The sequence below is a fragment of the Alosa pseudoharengus genome, unplaced genomic scaffold (assembly GCF_046254945.1).
Source record: "Alosa pseudoharengus isolate Yale_2024_CS ecotype anadromous, Long Island Sound unplaced genomic scaffold, YU_APseudo_1.1 YU_APseudo_1.1_scf_25, whole genome shotgun sequence".
Taxonomy (NCBI): Eukaryota; Metazoa; Chordata; class Actinopteri; order Clupeiformes; family Clupeidae; genus Alosa; species Alosa pseudoharengus.
The window spans coordinates 2,723,295-2,745,000 of record NW_027468696.1 but is presented as its reverse complement, the minus strand read 5'-3'; the positions used below and the strand labels follow the sequence as shown (position 1 = coordinate 2,745,000).

The 21,706-nt window shown below is 40.4% G+C and overlaps 1 protein-coding gene across 1 annotated transcript; it reads right to left on the bottom strand.

Annotated features, from left to right (window-relative positions):
* Positions 1–2,910: 2,910 nt before the first annotated feature.
* Positions 2,911–19,203, bottom strand: LOC143099177 (polymeric immunoglobulin receptor-like). Its single transcript, XM_076262247.1, has 6 exons — positions 19,116–19,203; positions 5,108–5,416; positions 4,555–4,956; positions 4,228–4,326; positions 4,057–4,112; positions 2,911–3,466 (listed from the first exon to the last, which is right to left on the bottom strand). Exons 1-6 carry the CDS (start codon positions 19,153–19,155, stop codon positions 3,236–3,238), a joined length of 1,137 nt encoding a protein of 378 aa, XP_076118362.1. The 5' UTR covers positions 19,156–19,203; the 3' UTR covers positions 2,911–3,235.
* Between the last annotated feature and the right edge of the window lie 2,503 nt (positions 19,204–21,706).

Genomic DNA, 21,706 nt, shown 5'->3' with positions numbered 1-21,706 from the left:
GTGTGTGTGTGTGTGTTTGTGTGTGTGTCTCCCATGACAACAGATTAGGGCCACTCAAGGGCGTAGGTTTGGTCTGAGCTTTGGTGGGGACACTACCCAGCCCCCCCCCCCCCCCCCCCCCCCCAAAAAAAAAAAAATGAAATGATTTATGATGCGTGCCTGACTTTAACTTTGTATGATGCATTACCTACTGATGCATATGCAGTAAAACATTTAGTCAAAACACCATGTCAAATGTACCTGTAGCCCTGAATCTCCCCTATCTGAGCAACAACCTGGCCGGGATTCCTCTGTCACTTTATAATATTGATGTCATGAGCAGTGACATAGCACGACTCAAATCTCGAAGAAGACCAGTAGTATTCACTAGGTCTATAACTAGCCTGTAACTAGCTAACACTAAAACAACCCACAATGTCCTTATTCAAGTTCACCTGCTGCTGTGAGTGACCCTGCCACACCACCGCTGATAAGGGGAGCGGCTGGGTTGCTTTTTCTGTCATCTGACAAAGTAGCAAATCGATTGCCATTATGAGTGAGAAAACGGTTGGAAACAATGTTTTGCATTCATGTTCCATCTCCAGCACGTCAAGCCCATAGAAATGCATTTGTTTTCACTGACATCCTCGTGCCATTTTCATTCATTTTAGCAAACATGTATAGCATTGCTGGTTAAAAGCATGCATTTCCTTTCCTTAGTAACCGTACACAAATCTGCTAGCGCGATAGCTGAACTAGCTGGTATTTGGGGATTCCAACGTCCGTTTAATAGGCTATACAAGCACTGTCAACTAAATGTGTACCAGAAAAGAAGTTTCTGGCATTCATAGTGCATAATATTATGACTTAGGCCTACACTTTGTTTCTTGAAATAACTTATGATGTCCTCCACCTTTCTTTTATTGCCCGACATCCTCGAATCGACAGCAAAGCAAAGATAAGGCTAAGATCTTTGCAGCCAAGTGTGCCAAAAACTTCTAATCGACAGCATGACATAGGCTACAGGGAGCCAATCAAAAAACAGGCCTGTCTCAAATACGTATTTTGGGTGGCGGTACTGAAGTGGGGAGTTGTTTAACTTTTTGTGTACCGCATGAGGCGCTTTTTTCCCCGTTTCAACCTGAATATTGGTGGGGACATTTCAGTCATTATTTGATATTGGTGTGGACACGTCCTTCGGACCCCACGCAAATCTACGCCCATGGGGCCACTCTGAATAAAAGGTGCCAAGACTTCTGTTTGTGACGTTTATGGCCCACCCCTTAGAAGCCTTCTTGTTTATCTTTATTTGGATGACGCTTTAGTACACTTTAGTTACAGATGTCAATTAAGTGCAGGGTCAGATATCCCGGATCAACTAAGGGTTAAGAGAGAGAGAGAGATCATTTTAGGCAATAACACTTTTTTTCAGGATATGGGGTCTCGGTCGTGGACTAGCGGTTGCCACACAGTTGTGGTTAACCAAATTAGAAACCTACACTTCCTCTCCTTGTCTTCTCTTGGTATTTATATCAATATTCAACAAGCTAAGCTGCTTGACTCTGATTGGCTAACAGCTAGTCAGTTTCATCCATAACATGACAGGTTGGCGACAGCTGTTATCAACTAATTTTAGCTTCATGGCATGAACTTAGCTTGGCTAGCGAGTGCTAACATTGTCCAAATAGACATATAATAAATTGAGCAAGTAACCCTGTTTACATTTGCTTTTAAAAATGTGTTTTATGAGACCTGATCAAAAGCCATCCGTTTTAAATACATGTCTGAACAACCAACAATATACATTCTGATACAATCACTCTGACCACTTAAAAAAAAAAAAAAAAAAAATATATATATATATATATATATATATATATTAATCAATAATTGTTATCTTTAATAATAATATTATACACCATTACAAATTACTTTTCTTCATGACACTAAACACAACTCAATGTCATATGGTCTGTATGATTGTATGTATGATTGTATGTATGTATGTATGTATGTATGTATGTATGTATGTATGTATGTATGATTGTATGTATGTATGATTGTATGTATGTATGTATGTACGTATGTATGTATGATTGTATGTATGTATGTATGTATGTATGTATGTATGTATGATTGTATGATTGTATGTATGTATGTATGATTGTATGTATGTATGTATGTATGTATGTATGTATGTATGATTGTATGATGTATGTATGTATGTATGTACGTATGTATGATTGTATGTATGTATGTATGTACGTATGTATGATTGTATGTATGATTGTATGTATGTATGTATGTATGTATGTATGTATGTATATGTATTGTATAATGGGGCCTCCTCCACTGTGTCTGTATGAAGCAAGGGGATTCCAATGTGTGTTATATTTTGAATCCCTCTGATTGCATGAAGTGGTGATGTACATTGTTGTGTCTTTCCTGTCTTCATCTGTGACACATCTTCACATTAGCACTAGTGAGAGGATTTGTGTGTGTTTGTGTGTGTGTGTGTGTGTGTGTGTGTGTGTGTGTGTGTGTGTGTAGCACTAGCTCGATTTCCTCTTTCTTAGTTTCTGTCAGATGCAGCAGTTTCTCTCTTCCTCTTTCCATCCCTCTCACAGTTTCAAACTCATATCTCTCTCTCTCCCCCCAAACAAATAATAATAAAAAATATATATATATATCATTATAATTTGCATTATTCACCCGGCGGCCAGGACGAGGCTAAAGGGTACACTTGCCATTACACCTCTATCCAGCAGATGGTGGTGGTAATGCACGCCAGAAGAAGAACAGGCCAGTGAACCCTTCTTCTATTGCGGTGAGCTTTTTTTTTTGCATTTTGCAAACGGAGTGCATTACCACCACCATCTGCTGGGTTGAGGTGTAATGGCAAGTGTACCCTTTAGCCTCGTTCTGGCCTCCAGGTGAATAAGGCGGAATAATTCTGTCATCTTACACTTACAGTTACCATCTTTGGCCACTAGGGGAATCAAAGCCTCACATAAACATAATTTGTCAAACTGACAGACAAACCATTTAAATGCATACACTACGTCTCAAGATCTGGTGAACACACAATCCAGTGCACACGGAATTGCCCTGAATGTTTCATATACAATAAAATACAAAATATAAAAGAATCGCCAAATCCATAGCAGTAGCATGTCTACAGATGTTATGTTGTGTGCATCTAATAACAATGAGTACTAAACAAAATAATAAACACTCATCATCATTTGCAAGGCTTTTACTTAACAGTGGCATATTCTGATGCCATCTCATTTCTCCTGGACATGGCAGTAGAGGTGGCCTCAGCGTGACGGTTGGGGTTCCTGTTGAAGCTGACGGTGGCGTACCCAGGGTCGTCCGAGGGCTCAGCGGGGGCATGGGCGAGAGTGTACACACCCTCCGCCACAGGTGAGCTGCCCTCTGGACTGCTGCTGTCCTGGATCTCCTCATACACACAGTCCACCTGGGGCTTAGAGAATGACACAGATGATATCATACACACAGTCCACCTGGGGCTTAGAGAATGACACAGATGATATCATACACACAGTCCACCTGGGGCTGAGAGAATGACACAGATGATATAGAGACATGAGATTCAGTCAGTCCAATTTTCCCATTTTGTTTCTGATCATGGTGGTCATCATCATAGTTACAAAAATAAAGTTGATTTATACTGTATCACTCAACTTAAATGAACTTCATGATTGGAAGAGGACAACTGAGATATCGGAACTCCCCCTATTACCGTCGGTCCTGTATTTCCGCCGTCTTACCAAACGGTTGAACAGGCCAGTTAAAGGGTTAAATTAACTTCATGATTGGAAGAGGACAACTGAGATATATCCAACATATGACAATCAGTGCACTGTTACAAAACAATTTGCTACAATAAGGAGACGTAACATATTGATATGATAAAGAGGGAGGAGGAGGAGGAGAAGAGTGTTGTAGTGCAATGACAAGGCTGGATTGTGGAGGAGGAGGAAGATGAGGAGGAAGAGGAGGAGGAAAAAGAGGAAGAGGAAAAAGAAAAAAGAAGGAGGGTGATCCACTCACTGCTCTCTTGTTTCCTGTGTCTCTACAGGAGTCCGTGCTGGAGGAGGAGGCTGGCTCTGTAGAGACGAGCACACACATATTAACCCAACCAGACCAAGCACTGAATGGATGAATGGATGAATGAATGAGTGAATGTGTGAATGAATGAATGGATGGATGAACGATCTTTACCTGATGCTTTTGCACGCCAGCATCTGAAGTACATGAACACAGCAATGGTCAACACCATCACAGCTACACCCCCACACACAGCTGCAATCATAGGCTGACCTACACACAACACATTCATTTTCACCCAACACTGTTTAAGCATGGTCCGTGGGATTCTCATATCAGAGGCTTTCACAGAGTGACTACACTATGATATAAACAATAATATAAGCCTGGGGATGTTTGTGACCTTTCCACTGAATTGGTCATTATAGCTTGATAGGATGTCTCACAGCATAGTACCACACATAAAATAGGTGATTTGTTTGTACAGCAAAGTTCTCTTACCACTAGCTGATCCTGGTGTTGCTGCTGAAGTTGATGGTGGTTTTGAAGGTGGTGGCTCTGGACCTGTAATTTCATCTCTGACCTGTATATTGACATCTGTGATCAGAGCCATGCTTCCACTCATGGCCCCTGTCCTGACCCCACACCAGTAAACCCCGGAGTCAGTCCTGGTCAGATCTATGATCGTCACGGTGAACCGCTTCTGGTCTGCATCATGTACAATGGAGAACCTTCCCCTGGTCTCATCTGTTTTGGATGCTATCAGGTCTGCACACATGGACTCAGGGCTCAGTTTGCAGAAGTGTTTGCTGTTGCTTTCAGACTCCTTTGGATAGATGCATCTTATGTCAACACTGCTTCTCAATGGAGCAGTCTTTGAGATGGGCTGAACACAGCAATCATCTGTAAATATTTCAGAATTCCATCAATAACACACACACACACAGACAGTCATTGAAATGCTCTTTTGAATTAAATGCAATAAAAACAATAAGCCTACATACTTAACCACTAGCATACCTGGTAGAGGCCAAAGCAGATATAAACTCATTACCTTTTTTGACTGTCAGGGTCACTGGGATGTGCTCACCATTGACAGCTCCACATTGGTACTGCCCAGCATCTTCCTCAGAGAGGTTTTTGATGTGAACGTGTAATGTCCCGCTGGTGGTGTTGTAATACTCAAAGAGTCTGTTGTCTTTTCCAGTGGACATTCTCTCATCTGGACATTTGTTTAGAGTTGTCTTTGAATCCTCCTTACAGAAATATTTATCTTTGTTGTTTTGTAAATTCTTGAAGGTACATTTAATGATGATGCCGCCTCCTGCAAATCCTTTCACTTTGATTTCACCCTGGCTGTTCACTTCAAAATGACACAAAACATAGAATGTTTTTATTTATAGGGAAGTAAAACTTGTATATCTAAAATACCATTAGTCAATTAATCATACAGTCCTATCCTGATATAAATTAATAAACATTCTGTGACTTACAGATAAGCTACTGTTACAGTTATTCTCAGTTGCTTTGGCACATTTCTCAGATCAAAATTGTTATTCTCAAAACTGTTTGTTCAAACTCCATATCATCTTATCATTTGTGCACATCATTGGAACAGTTTCTCCACATCTTGAACAAATAGCAATGCTTTGGTACATCAATGCAAATTATTTTATACAAATGTCTGCTCTTTTTTAAAAATTTATTTTCAATGACTAATGTAGTTGGTCAAAATGCACTATACTGGTTTTCTACTGAATACTCCTACACCATAAAGCAAATTGGCCTAATTGTATCACTTGTGGCATTGTATGCAAATGTGTTGAACTAGTTGTCATAATTAGTTGTCATCTGTCTAGCATGTATGTAGTTACGGACAAAATTATTCATACCCTGGGCAAATATTGATTTAATGTTGATTTTCTCTTGACCAATATGTTTGCTCTTGTTCTGAAAATGACACTGCCACATGGCCTAAGGTTGTAAGACAATGTGGTAGAAACATGGAATCAACAAATGAAGCATTTTCATCTCTTTTTTACATTTTTATGAAAATAATTCATATAATTTTTAAATAATCAGTGGATTTTTTATTATTATGATTTTTTTTTCTAATTTGCGTTCATAGCTCTCAAAATTATTATTTTAATACCTACCAAGCCTCTCCATAATAATTCTAGACCGCACCTTTTTAGCCGCAATCCGCATACACAACTCAGCTTAAACTTTATAAAGAATTTAGCTTTCGCTAGATTTTTTATTTTATTTTTTTTACCGAGGGACATGGCCGGAGAGTGACATAAAAAAGAAGCATTAAACCCAAATGGGTGGGGGGGGGGGGGGGGGGGGGGGGAAGACCTGATGGCCTTCTCAAAGTAAATGATAACACTAAATCAAGGGGCTACATTAAGATTCTGAGAGAAAAGATCAGACAGTGTGCTGAGAGAACTGCCCTAGTGATTTAATGGCCCATTGGACCATTAAATCACATAATGATCCTAAACATACAGCCAAACAAGGCAAGAAATGGTTAACAGAGAACAATGTCAACATTTTAGAGTGGCCCAGTTGTTCCAGCCTCAAAAAACTCGGATTGCTGCTAAAAGGAGCTATGAATGCAAATAAAGATGTTTCCATTGATTATTTAAGAAGGGTATGAATAATTTTGGACATGCCATTTTTCATAAAAAATGTTTTAAAAGATGAAAACATTTCTTATTGATTCCATGTTTCTACCACATTGTCTTACAACCTTTATCTATGTGGCAGTGTCATTTTCAGTCAGAACAAACTTATTGGTCAAGAGAAAATCAACATTAAATCAATATTTGCCAGGGGTATGAATAATGTTGTTCTTAACTGTATAAATATATATGATCTGACAGACAGGAACATCAGAATGGATAAAACGATGTACAATGGTGCACGGCTCTGACCAAGGGGTGTTTTACTGTGTATTGGTCATTTGTCATTTGCACAATGCTGTAAATGCCTTTGTTTTCTTTATACTGTCACAATGTAGTTTTGAAATAGAAAAATGCGCTGCCTTGCACATTTTTCATTACAGTAAAGTGCTGGTTAATGCTAACAAGTAAAGTGCTGGTTAATGCTAACAAGTAAAGTGCTGGTTAATGCTAACAAGCTAAATGCTGCCTCCACCCCTCCCTCCATCCTTAGCACTTACTACCAGGTACTCGGTTCAGTTTGTTTGACCAAACATAAACAACCACAAGCTCATTTTGTAGCAAGGGCAATGCAATGATATCAGTCCTAAAGCTATGTATGCAGTTGCTAATGCTGTTTTAAACATCTTTCACTTCCAATTATCAAGACAAAAGAGTTGTGGCTTGTAAAGCATCCTCGGTGTACACTGATGTCAGTGCATATAGACCCTTTCAACAAGGTAAACAAAAACAATGCTTGAACATTCTATTTGGGCCCTAATCTACTTCCTCTGCATTAAGATAACACATGGAATGTTAAAGCGGAAGTCTTGTGGGGCCAACTATGATGCTGATAATGGAACTCTCTTGAAAGGGTCCATACTGTATGTTGTGTTTGTAATGGTCTCATTCCTCAATAGCTAACACCCACTGCAGGTCACTTTTACACGCAGTTCCAACATGCATTTCTAATGGCCAGCTTCACACAGCAGAACAGTGCCTCCAATAATCTAGAATTTTGCTGCATTGTTCTGAATTGTAAATAAATATGAGGTACTGTCATGAAAGTCATTCTCACGCTACATCTTCATGCTGGATTATAGTCTAAGCCTGTTTGAGTTGTGATTCACTCGGATCTTTCACCCGTATCTTTAAATTAACCCATGAGTCGCGAGTCCCTAGTATCATTAACTCGGATCAGTTGAGTCCTACTACAATTCAATCTAAAACGATAAACAGCGCCACACACAAACCTCTTGCAACATTAGCTAGCCTCCTAGCCCTAGCCATCGTAGCTGCCAAAAATTTAACAATTTCGTTGGCAACCACAACTCCACAAATCAACTCAAGCGACTGAGTGAGCAGGCAGTCCGAGATAACTGGTTAACTTCCCGCAGAGCCGGAAACATTGCAGACTCACAGACCATGGGACTCAGATTGGAGCGGCTGAGTAGCAATCCGGGTTAGTCGGATCAGCCGGCCGGTTAGGCTACGTTGAGTACGAGTCAGTCGAATCAGCCGGCTACGTTGTCATGAGTGGATCTGCGAGAGCGAGTAGCTCCTCCTCGAGGTGAAAAGCAATTCCACAACAAAAGCCATTTCTTTCACTTCTGAAATAACATTCAATGTTCTGCATGTAGCCTAGACATAATTAGATTTGGTGTATAGATGTAGCATATTAAAATGCAATTAGATCGTGCAGACAGTCCGAACTGCACGCTCATGGAGCTGCTTGAGTAGCCTATCTACCCGGGTCAGTCGAATCAGCTGGGCGGGCCGGTTAGGTTGTTATGAGTGCGAGTCAGCCGAATCAGCCGGCTACGTTGTCATGAGTGGATCTTTAGAGGAGCGAGTAACTCCTCGTCAAGGTTAAAAGAAAATCCACAACAAAAGCCATGCTTTCACTTCTGAAATAACATATATTCTGCACGCATAGCCTACTTTAAAATGCAATTAGGTCGCGAAGACAGTCCGAAACATTGCAAGCTCTGTATGGAGTTGCTTGAGTAGGCTAGCCTACCTGGGTCATTTGGATCAGCCGGCGGACCGTTTACGTTATGTTGTTATGAGTGCGAGTCAGTCGAAACCGGCTACATTGTCATGAGTGGATCTGTAGACGAGCAAGTAGCCTAGTTTTTTACTCGTGTCAAGGTAATAATAATAATAGGCCTAATGAGAATAGTAGTAGTAGTAATAATAATAATAACAATAATAATAATTTATTCACTGCAGGGCATTTCTACATTCCTGTTTCTATGTCTACATTGAAAGTCAATTGCAAAGGCTAGGTTAAGACAATAAATAAACAGTCTGGCTCAAACTGCTTTCTTTCCCGTGAGTGGGCGGAGGTTTTGATGCTATTATATTAGGCTATTTTATATTATATTATATTATATTATATTAGGCTACCTAACATGACATATATATATATATATATATATATATATATAGCTGATTAATAGGCTAATAATATTAGTTGCCTAGTAATACCGATTAGAATAGATTCCTAGTAGCCTACTATTAGTATAGTAGTGGTAATAAACATTGTAGCAGAGTAGCATTAGACCTAGGCAAATTTTCTATTGTTAACAAAACAACAACAAATAATTAATTATTATAATATAGGCTACCCTCTCTGTCAATAAGATCAAAGTTTCTGAACATGAGCACCAAAAAGATGAACAATGTGTGGATGCACTTTGACCAGGAGAGCAAAACTCTTAGGCTAAATGCAAGTACTGCAAAAACCTGGTTTCAAATCATGGAGGATCCACATCCAACATGAGAAGGCACTTAACGAAATGAAGCACCCCACTGCACTGCTTGAACGTAGGACTGAATTTCTTTGCGATTTAGCAATACTGACTCAAGTGACTCAAGTGACTCGTTCAACCCGGATCAGTTTAGTGAGTGACTCCTTAAAAGGAATCGAGTTTGACAGGCCTATTATAGTCAAGGGCGTCGTAGTGGGGGGACAAGTGGGAATAAATTACCCGGGCCCCAAGTGGGGGGAGGGCCCCTAAGGAGTTGAATTATATTTTCCTTAATAATAAATAATTTCCTTAATTTAAAGATCTTAATAAATGTTATTAACTAATATAGATGCAAATATTTCGGGTAAATGCATCAGTTGATTGATGTATTAAATTGTGTCCAAGCCAACATTGTTTGAGGGCAGGCACCCTCTCCCTTGCACGAAATGGTTCAGTCCGCCTTCCCCTGCTAGGCGTATTTTTGAAGTAACGTTCATTCTGCCGAAGCGGCAATGCAGACGGTCATGGTGTGAAGATGTCTAAGTCTAAGAAAGCTAAATCCGGTTCCCAGAAAAGAAAAGAGAGGCAAGAAAGGGAGAAAAAAAGAAATGAGGGAAAACAAGTGTTAACAGCCTTCTTTCCCAAGAAAGGTGAGCCCAATGTGAAAGCAATAGTCTACAAATGAAATGAACTCCTGAAGGTTACAAAACACTTCAATACCACCGCGAATCCGCGATTATCAGTGCTAAAACAGCATTAACACAAAATTAGAAATAACATGATGCCTGATTTATAGCCTACCACAACATTTCAATAGCCTACTAATTCGAAAATTATTATGAGCTAATAGCTTAACTTAGCAGGCTCAATGTTATATAGGTTCATGAGGAAAGGCTGTCAAATTAGTAGCAAAGCTAACTTGTGAAACACATCACACTCAGTTAGCTATAGATAGCTGTTTTCTCAGCCAAAAGTGTTCAATTTGTATAGATAGCTGTTCTCTCAGCCAAAAGTGTTTTCATTCATTTCATGTTCTAGCTTTTAAACATTCTTCAAATAAAACAGAAATTCAGTGAAGTCTTGGGTAATAAGATTATTTTCTGTTATACAGTATATAAGAGTTGTTAGATTACAGTTTTTCTCAGTCGCTTTGGTGCTTTTCTCACATCACTATTAACATTTGCACAGCAGTTAGTGCAATTCTCAAAACAATTAGTGCAAACTGCAAAACCTAGTGGATGACCTGCAAAAGCACATCACTTGCTCAAAATGGATAGTCCATTCCTCAAAAGCAGGTATTCATGTCAATGAAACTGTCAGTGTCATCAAAATGAGAAGTCTTGACACCATCGTTTATGAACAAGATAGTCAAATGGCTTTGTCATGTTTTCATTATGACAGTTCTCTCAGTGTTTTCCAATGCACAAAAAGGTCAGAACTCGGTGACACTACCTGAACATGCTCAAGAAAGCACTATACAGCACTTGCACAGCCATTTGAAAACTACAGTAAAGTTACACATTGCTGTAGTTAGGTGAGTAAGTGAGTACAAGACACTGAATACGTACATTTTTACTGTATGCTCTTTGCAATTCTACAGCATTGTGACAGAATTTGATAACTAGTTCAACAATTTTGTATGTAATGACTCAAGCAATGAAATTAATACTATTAGTTTTATTGGGAATGACTATTCAGCATTCATAAGTATAGTTCATTTTGACTGACATGACATAAGCAAATGATAATGTTAAAAAACAGCAGATAATTGTATGAAAGCAACTGATACTTGTCCAAAAGTATTTGCAATTTGTTCAGAGGAAGGAGAAATTGCTACTATGATGTGCACAAATGACTAAATGTTGTGGAGGTTGAACTAATAGTTATGAGAATTTTCATTCTGATCTGAAAAAAGCACCAAAGCGACTGAGAAAAACTGTAATTCAATGTGTGATTAGATAGTAGTTAGTTGTGAACCTCATGATTCATGCTTACAGCCGGTGGTTGGTTGGTTGGTTGGTTGGGGGGGGGGGGGGGGGGGCATGGCCACCACTTGTGCATAGGGCCCAGAATTTGGTGCTACGCCCCTGATTATAGTTATCAAAACCAGTGGTGTCAAAAGTACACACATTTGTTACTTAAGTAGAAGTATAGATACTGCAGTTTAAAAACACTCTGGTAAAAGTTGAAGTATCAACTTGACCTCTTTACTCAAGTAAAAGTGAAAAAGTATGTGCTCCAAAAACTACTTAAAGTATAAAAGTATAAAGTAACCTTTAAAAAAAAAACGGCAAGATGCCACTATATGAATTGAAAGCTTAATTTAAACACTGATTAGTTCTACATGTGGCCCAAGACACAACATAATCATTAACCCATTACTGTCAAAGACAAAGTCACTCAAGGAGCATGTTCTCTCTCAAACTTTATTGGAATTCAATTCCAAACAGAGGTAGTATTCAAGCCTGCAGAACTGCCAGAACATAAATGTGTTAGTTCCTTAAAATACCTTGAAGTGACAAGGTAAACTATACCCTTTGGTGCAAAAACATTCTATGTAGTTTGTGTGGAGAGGGAGGGAGAGAGGGAGAGAGAGAGAGAGAGAGAGAAGGGAGACACACATTCTGCACACACAGTAGTATATGAGGTATTCATGTTCGTCCAATCAAAAAAAAAAAAGTTAAAATCTTAATGCCTGAAAAATTCAGCCCTGAACCCCGCCCCACCACCCCCGTCACAGCTGACAAGTCAAGACCAAAACTGAAATGAGAATGAGCTTTACATCACTATAAGAGCGCTTAACAAGTGCCACAATTTTGCATTCAAACTAAGAGTAGTCCCATCAAAAAAACAAAAACAAAAACTTCAAATCCTACTGCATATAACACGGTTTCCCCATAGTCATAACTGACGGTCAAGACCCCAAGACAGCATACCCGATCAGACTACCAGAATGCTTTGTTGAGCCTCAAAAGAAGCTGATTCTCAAAGTTCTTGTGATTAATACGTGCCCTTTTTGGACGGAAGATCAGTCCCGCTACACTAAACAGTCTCTCACATGCAGCTGAGGCTGGGAGTGCAGTCTTGAGCCTTAGGGAAAGGTTGCAGATAGCTGGGAAAGTCTTAAGTGCATCCATTGTATCACCTGGGGAGCCAAGGTAAGTCTCCAGCTGTTTGGCATTTTCTTGGGAACTGGTCTGTTTGATTGAAGAAAAGAAGTCCTCCTCTGAAGAAGGCGGCGAGCTCTCAGCTTGATTACCCTCAGCTTGGTCCTTCAAGTGACTTTTGATGTAGTCAAGGCCTAATGAATATGGGGAAAAGACAAAAACACTGACATTACAACAGTGAAAAATTGCACAATGATTAACTGTATATGGGATATAAACAAATACACCAGCACATGCTTGTGTTAGAGCTGAAACAGTTGTCACCCTCCTTGACTGGTTGGTATTTGAGGGAAATTCACACTGGCCATGGAAACCAATAGAATGTATAGTCTGCAGTCAATTAGATATGGACTGATCCAGCATTTCTCTGAATGCTACCACAGATGACATCTGACCTATATCATGTCATGTCCTTTTATCCCTGCTAAGACACTTGTGAAGGGTGCCATGTTGAATGAGGAAAATTATTGCATTTCAGCTGCTTTGGATAATAAAAAAAGCCTGATTTGGTTATTCAAAAAACTTCAAAACTATGTTAAAAAATAAATAAATAATCCTGAAGGGTGCCAACAGCCTCCCCCACCTGTATTATCGTTAAAAAAAAGCAGCACTTACCGAGTCTCAGGGTGTAGTCGTCACTTGTCCAGCTGGTCTTGAATCTGGGCACGAGAATTGCAGCAGCGATCAGCTCCGGTTCTGTGAGGACGTGTTCGAAACGATTCTCAAGGCCTTTTAGTAGAGAATCAATTAAAGGCCTACAGAACTTGGTGGAAAGGCGGAGGTTTTGGAGCTTATTCTTGAGTATTGTGATCGTTGGCACCAACCAGCCCATCTGCACATTCGTCTCGCCCTGCAGGACATCCAGGGCCTTCGCCACCGGGGCCATGGTCTTCATGTATTCGGCCAGGAATGCAAGCGTGAAACCCGCTTGTAGGTGCTGTTGACATTGGCCTCCTCAACATCAACAGTTGACACCAAATTAAGAAGGTGGCAAGCGCAGCGATGGTGTCTGGGTAGTTGGTATTCCAGGCAGTCATCCTCATCAAGTATCGCTCCAGCCTCAACGAACTCCATCCCCTCACTCTCCTGTTCTTCATCACTCCCATCACCATTGTCATCTTCGGCTGCAGCTCTCTCGACACTAGGACCTGGGTTGTTGTTTTCATCAGTTTGCCCATATAGCTTAAAAGCTTTTATGAAGTTGGACCCATTGTCAGTCGTGGTGCGTGTGATTTTGTCTCGGATGTTGAATTCACTGTGAATTTGGTTTAATGCACTGGCAAGGACAGAGAAGGTGTGTGGCCCAGTTATCCGTTTACAGGCTAGGGCAGCGCACTGTCTTTTCATACTCTGAGGGTCTATCCAATGTGCTGTTACGCCAAGAAATCCACGCCTGTATGCTGTCCAGCAATCCGTTGTAGTGCCAATGAAGTCAATTTTGCTCATTGCTGCTTTCAAATTGTTTCTCATTTCAAGAGAGGCTTTCTGAATTTTGTTGACTTCAGTGTTGCGGGACATGACATTTACATTAGGCTGGAGATGCTGTATGAGATCTATAAACCCCTGCTGTTCCACGGTGTTAGTTGCATGTAGACCTTGCACAATATAGTTCAGGATTTTTTTATCGACACTGGCCTGGGACACTGGCCTGCTACCCCATAATCTGGCTTGTTTGGGTGCTGGGCCTAGCTGTGGTGGTGCTTCGTCTGCTTTTCTTTTGGGGGCCGTTGAAGTGAGGGCTTTGTATCTCTCTAGATGATTTCCGTGTTTTCTCTGCAAAATATACAACAAAACATTTAATAACTAGATGTACCGCAGAGCGGTACAAAACATGACCGCCGCCCAGTCCAGCACATTTTTTCCACAAAAATAAATCACGCTGAAAGGCCTATATGATTCTAACTGTCTCACTAAATTGCATTATCCACACTCAATTCTCACTGATATCTGCTAGACAACAAGTACCAAAACATGATTAGTTCATAGATTTCACATGTAAAATTAATTTTATACAACCCCACCTCCATCTTGCCTGTTCATAATTCTGAGAAATTCTTGAATTGTGTGCATGTACATGTTTATGTTATGCGTGTGTGTGTGTGTGTGTGTGTGTGTGCGTGCTTGTGTGTGTGCCTGCGTATGTGCCTGTGCATGCAATCGTACATATGTCTACTGTGTGAGTATGTGTCATACGTATGATTACTGTGAATGTATGTATGTGTGTGTGTGTGTGTATCTGTTTGTGCACATGTGTGCACATGAAATGGGTTAACATGACCCCTGGAGGCAAACATACGGAAAAAAATGGTCATCCTAGGCCCTACAGTTCTCAAGATATTCACAGAGAACTGTGTCTGCCCTACCCTTCTTTCGGGGGGTCCAGTCCAGCGGGGGGGCTACAGATCAAAATGAAAAATTACGGTTCCATGCTATCCATGTGGGGGTACATGCCCACCAAGTTTTGTGTACCCCGGTCTTTCAGTGTCCCGGGAATCCTTGTTGGTGTACGTCACTAAATGTACACATAAATTATTTTATTGTAAGGCCCCCCATGAACGAAAGTACACAAAACTTGGCATGCATTCGGAGGGTGTCATAATGATCCTACACTTTTAATTTCGTGCAGTTTTGACCTTGTCAGCCAGAGATATTGTGATGAAAACACCTAATTTTTTGCTTTTCATTTTTAACTAGGTGGCGCTATACATAAAATAAGTGGTAATGGGATGGGTTGACATGCCCCCTTAAGACCAACATACATAAAAAAGGTGGACCTCCTAGGCCCTACGGTTATCGAGATATTCACAGAAAACTGTCTCCGGCCACCTACAGGCCAGTTGGTGTATAGTAACATAAATGAATTTATTGTGTGGCCCCCCATGAACGGAATTCCACGAAACTTGGCGTGCATACAGAGGGTGTCATAATGATCCTACACTTCCAATTTTGTACAGTTTTGACTTTGTTAGGTCACAGATACCTTCAATTACAACACCTCATTTTTACTTTTTTGTGTTTAACTAGGTGGCGCTATACATGAAATGATTGGTTATGGAATGGGTTAACATGGCCCCTTGAGATCAACATACAAAAAAAAAATGGTCCTCCTAAACCCTACGGTTTTCGAGATATTCACATAAAACTGTGTCTGCCCTACCCTCCTTTCGGGGGTCCAGTCCAGCGGGGGGGCTACAGATCAAAACGAAAAACGATGGTTCCATGCTATCCATGTGGGGTTACATGCCCACCAAGTTTCGTGTACCCCGGTCTTTCAGTGTCCCGGGAATCATTGACAGAAATTTGGGCATGCGAAAAAGAAAAAAAAAAAAAAATCTGACTAAACCTATATGACCGCCGCTTCGCTGCGCGGCGGTCATAATTAGTTCATTACGAGGGCACTGTCAACATTGTTACACTTTTGTTCAGCCACATTTCCTTTACTTATGCACTTAAGTGGCCACCATCTCACACAATTCACACTTGGACACAATTGCCCAGGGTAAAAACGTGATGAAAATATTTGGATATTGAATTCAAGCAATTTTGGAGAGATGACATGAAGGAAGGCTATGAAATTGTTAATTCAATTGCCCAGGACACACAACCAACACAAATTAAAGACAGTGAAAAACGCTGAAGGCACACGATTACTTAACATGGCAAAATAAACCAGATATTAGAGCTTACAAACGTGTAGTAGCTCACACTGTAGAGATTGGGGGCAGCTTATTCCGAAAACATAAGAGGCAAGGCTAACGCCTTCGACAATCTTAGCTGCTACCCGGACATGTCTTGGCATGTCCCTATGCTAGCCAAGCTGCAGCAAAATATGAATTAGGCTATCACAGTTCGGTAGTAACAAAGAATAAGCTTACAACTTACCTCTACATGTTTTTTCAAATTGGAGGGAGAGTTCTTGAACGCCAAAATAACGTGGGTCTTGGGTGTGCAGAGTTTGCATTGCATTTTCCACGAGTCATTTTTGCTCCCGACTATTTCGAAAAATTATTTGAGATAGGGCCAAGGATGAGGGAGGTCTTGTTGGTCTCCGTCTCCATCTCCATCTCCCGACACGCTCTCGCCTGTGTCCGACCTTTCGACATCTTTTTCTGAATCCGACATTGTAGCATGACATACACTTAGCGTTTGCAGTTTGAAGAACACCTGCTTGCTTCTGATGAAGATTTCCTTTCGCGTCAGCACAAATTTGACGAATAGCTAACCAATGAGTGTTTGCGTTATATGACTCATCCAATTACACTAGTTCTCAATAGGTGTGGATGGCGCCAATGATCTGCATTGGATGGCGCACATGACGTGAAATAAATATTTATAAATATTAAACTGAAGCCAAGAGTAACGAGTAACGTTTGTTTTAAAAATGTAAGGAATAGAAAGTACAGATACTTGTGTGAAAATGTAATGAGTAGAAGTCAGAAGTAGGAAGAAAAATAAGTAATGGAGTAAAGTATAGATACCTAAAAAGTGTACTTAAGTACAGTAACGAAGTATTTGTACTTCGTTACTTGACACCTCTGATCAAAACACAGTTACAGTTTTCTCAGTCACTTTGATGCTTTTCTCACATCACTATTAACATTTGCACAGCAGTTAGTACATTTCTCAAAACAATTAGTGCAAACTGCAAAACCTAGTGGACCTGCAAAAGCACGTCACTTGCTCAAAATGGATAGTCCATTCCTCAAAAGCAAGTATTTATGTCAATGAAACTGCCAGTGTCATCAAAATGTCTTGACACCATTGTTTATGAACAAGATAGTCTAATGGCTTTGTCATGTTTTTATTGTGACAGTTTATGCTCTCAGGGCCAGATGTACTAACGATTTTGCGCCCACTTCAGGCGTATTTGTTTTGCAATGTGCGTGTAAAATCATTGCGAGGTATGTACAAACAGGCCGCAACGATGTAAAAGCGCAAACTGCCTGTCGCGGGAGCTGAAAGTGGCAGATTGCGTTTGTCATGTCATGCATATGCATTCATGGGAGGATCCAGGGGAAAGTGAGAGTTTAGCGTAAAAAGATGGGAGGGGAAGAGTAAAGAGCGCCTAATTATGTATTCCGCGGTATGTACAAAGGCTGCTCCTGAAAGCGCACTTCTATTCTGCAGTTCAATGTGTCAATAAGAGAACCTTTCAAAGACAACAGAATTGCTATTTAGAGCACCAGTTTTTGTGGTGAAAGTATTTGTACTACCAAAAGCAACCTCAACTTTCGTTGGCCTTTCAAATGTCTTACTTTCACTTTCACGTCATTCACTTAAACTTTCCTACTTGCTAGATTTGACCAATCTTCCATAGCCTACGTGCACAAGTAGTTTGAGTAGAACTATTGATCTTCCTTATCTCCCTGCTTGTTTACATCATTTCATGTATGGTATTATTTCATGATCGCTAAACGTTTGATTCTTTTTAATGTTGTCATCAGTTAACTTCATTCAACTGCGCTTGTATGTAGGTGCTGCCATTCAGTTGTGGACGTTCGTAAATTGCGTTTATGGGCAGAGAAAGGCAGAGAAAGGCGCTGTTTACACTAAGGATTGAACGATTGATAAATACGACGGACACTTGGGTCTGACAGCGTTCGCAATCTGCGGTGTGTCCATGACGCTGATAACGCTACAGTCGCAAATGTACGTACATCTGGCCCTCAGTGTTTTCCCATGCAAAAAAGGTCAGAAGTCGGTGACACTACCTGAAAATGCTCAAGTCAGCACTATACAGTACTTATACAGCCGTTTGAAAACTACAGTAAAGTTACAAATTGCTGTAGTTAGGGGAGTGAGTACAAGACACTGAATATGTACGTTTCACAGTTTTTCTGTATATGCTCTTTGCAATTCTACAGCATTGTGACAGAATTTGAGAACTAGTTCACCAATTGTGTATGTAATGACTCAAGCAATGAAATGAAGACTATTAGTTTTATTGGGAACGACTATTCAGCATCCATAAGTATAGTTCATTCTGACTGACATGACAAAGCAACTGATATTCAAAAGCATTTGCAATTTGTTTAGAGGAAAGAGAAATTGCTGTGCACAAATGACTAAATGTTGTGGAGGTTGAACTAATAGTTATGAGAATTTTCATTCTGATCTGAGAAAAGCACCAAAGCGACTGAGAAAAACTGTAATATTTCATATAAGGAAGTCAAAAGAACACAACATTGACAGCTTTCCTTTCCTCCCCTCCCCCAGCAGAAAGTGCAGCACTCACATCACACGAGTGCAAACCGAACGCTACTCCTTTTGCACTCGTCAAAAAAACCACGTCAAAGAGAACACAAATCTGTCAGCTCTCCTCCCACAGTGGAGAATGATCCATAAAACAGCAGCAGTAGCATCCATTGACAAGTTTGAAGTATTGAAATGATTATAGTTATTGAATTAGATAGATAGATAGATAGATAGATAGATGGATAGATAGATAGATAGATAGATAGACAGACTTTATCTTTTACCTGAGCTCAAGAACAGCATATAAAGCCATATCATCGTCATTTTGGTCCTTTTACTGTGTCCTAATGATCAGGTTTCGACATCTGTTCCAAAGCAGCTAGGCTACTTTAATGAGAAATACAGACTTCTGCTTTTCAATCAGTTTTGCTTTGTCACAACCCACTGAACTATTCTTGGTTCCTCTCTTTCACTTGGGTACAGTCCACAAGGTGATTAAAATAGAGGGAGAGATAGAGAGAGAGTTTCAGAGAGAGAGGGAGGGGGTGCAAGAGTGAGAGATCATTTCCAGTAACACATAACACATTCATAGCAGCTGTCATAAACTGCACATAAAGCATTCATGACTGTTTCATGAGGCATGACTCAACATTCATACCAAACCTTTCATGAATGTGGAAGACAGAATGACGAGAACTTGTCAAAATAAAAGTCCAACAATCACAAAGCAGCATTGCCGTTTTTGGTCCAAACCTCTTACCTGATCACATCACATCTTAGTCAATGGGCTACTCCAGTGCCAAAAAGACAGAACATGGTCAAGCAAATAATTTTTGTTTCATAAAAATGTATTTGTTTTATGATGTAACCTTTGCAGATGATTTCTTATCTTTTGCTACTGGGAATGTCCAACCATTCCAGGATACACAAATACGGGTCAGCTGAATGTAGGTTAGTTTACCTCCCAGTGTTAAACTACTTCACAACTTGTATAGTAAAGTGATTCAATGTAGACTTCATAAGATATTCATGAAATATTTACAAAGGCTGGAGAGATTAAATTAATGGTATCCAGGTTACACAAATACAATGTTGGACTTTTATTTTGACAAGTTGTCGTCATTCTGTCTTCCACATTCATGAAATGTTTGGTATGAATGTTGAGTCATGTCTCATGAAACAGTCATGAATGCTTTATGTGCAGTTTATGACAGCTGCTATGAATGTGTAAAGGACTCACCCGTCAAGAAAAGTGTTACCCAATTCTTTAACAAAATGTATCAAATTACTTACTAATTCTCCATGTTAGTTACTGAAGACAAGCCCCCTTATTTTTGGGAGGACTGAGGACATAATGGTTTTGCAGCAATAGCACTGAGTCTTCATTTTCCCTCCACTCTGTCCTATGTCCCTTATGTTTTGGGAGCAGCTGTAGCCTACTGGGGGGGCAGCTGTGGCCTACTGGGCTTGAAACTGAAGGTTTGATCCTCGACCAGTACGAAAAAATGTGGGCCGGGGAAGTGGTTGAGCACTGCTCTCCCATACCCATATCCACGGTTGAAATGCCCTTGATGCCCAAATTCCTTGTATACGCAAGTATACTTGGCCTAGAAACCTGATTTACATTTACATTTTTCATTCGTATTACCGGTATTATACCAAATGTGTAAGCTTTGGCAACACAATGTTATTTTCATGCCAGTAAAGCTCATTTGAATTGAATGAGACAGAGAGAGAGAGATGAGCCACCTACACCCCTCTCTGGACATGGCTGGTCAACGTTGTACAGTGTTGTACTGAATTACGGGATTTACGTAAGGGATAATGTATAGAACGCCGGTCATTGTTGGGAAAATTAGTCCCGACAGGGAGGACCGGACCCCGACGCGCAGCGGAGGGGTCTTGTTCCGCCCTGAAGGGACTTATTTTCCCAACAATGACCCGGCGTTCTATACATTATCCCGCTTATTATACGGCTACTTGCCAACACACACACACAAAATAAATAATACAGTCCACTTTTATGAAGGCCGAAAGGTTTATTTAATGACTTCAGCGGCAGATATAATAGTTCCCAAAAGTTTGGGCGTCGCTAGGCAACGTCTGCTGGGATTCCAGGCAGTGTGGCTAGCAGCAAGGCTACTTATTGACATTAAACTGGACGTTCCCGTTGAAGGTGCAGCCGGAGAGGAGGAATGGTGTATCTCTGGGTAGGTTGAAAGTCGTCGGACTCCCGTTAACCTCACGAGCGATTTCCCCAACCTCTCTCGCAGAGACAGAGATAGTGTCAGGCGCATCTGGAAACAGAGAATATACCATGCTGAATAGGCTAGCTGGGTAGATCGGAAAAATGCATTAGGCATTAGTGTTAGTAGCCTAACTCACCAGAAAGGATCTGGCTTAGCCGCTGTACTAAAGGATTGTTGTTGGAATTGAATAGTGGGTTCTTGAGGATGTTAAATTGGCTGTAATAGCGGCTTATTCCGCTACGCAGAGCAGTGTAGCTCGCCACGGAGTAGACATCTCCAGCGCTGTTTCGCACGGATGGGTAAAATGATCTTAATAATTTGTTCAACCCATCTGCATCTTCCGCAACAGACGTATTTTTAGTACAGCGGCTAAGCACCGGAATTGTTCAGTTTTTGCAGAAAGCATGAAACTTGGCACAGTTATACTACTACCCCTAGTGATCAAAAATTGAAATGGACCCCAACACATAGCGCCCCCTAGTGGCCACCATTTTGAATTCAAATATGGCTACCATTCTTAATAGAATTGTTGATACAACTTCAAAATTAAACAAGAAAAAAAGGTTTTTAAGTTCTAACACTCAATTGTTAGGGTCAAGGAAGCTATTGACATGATTTCCAAACAA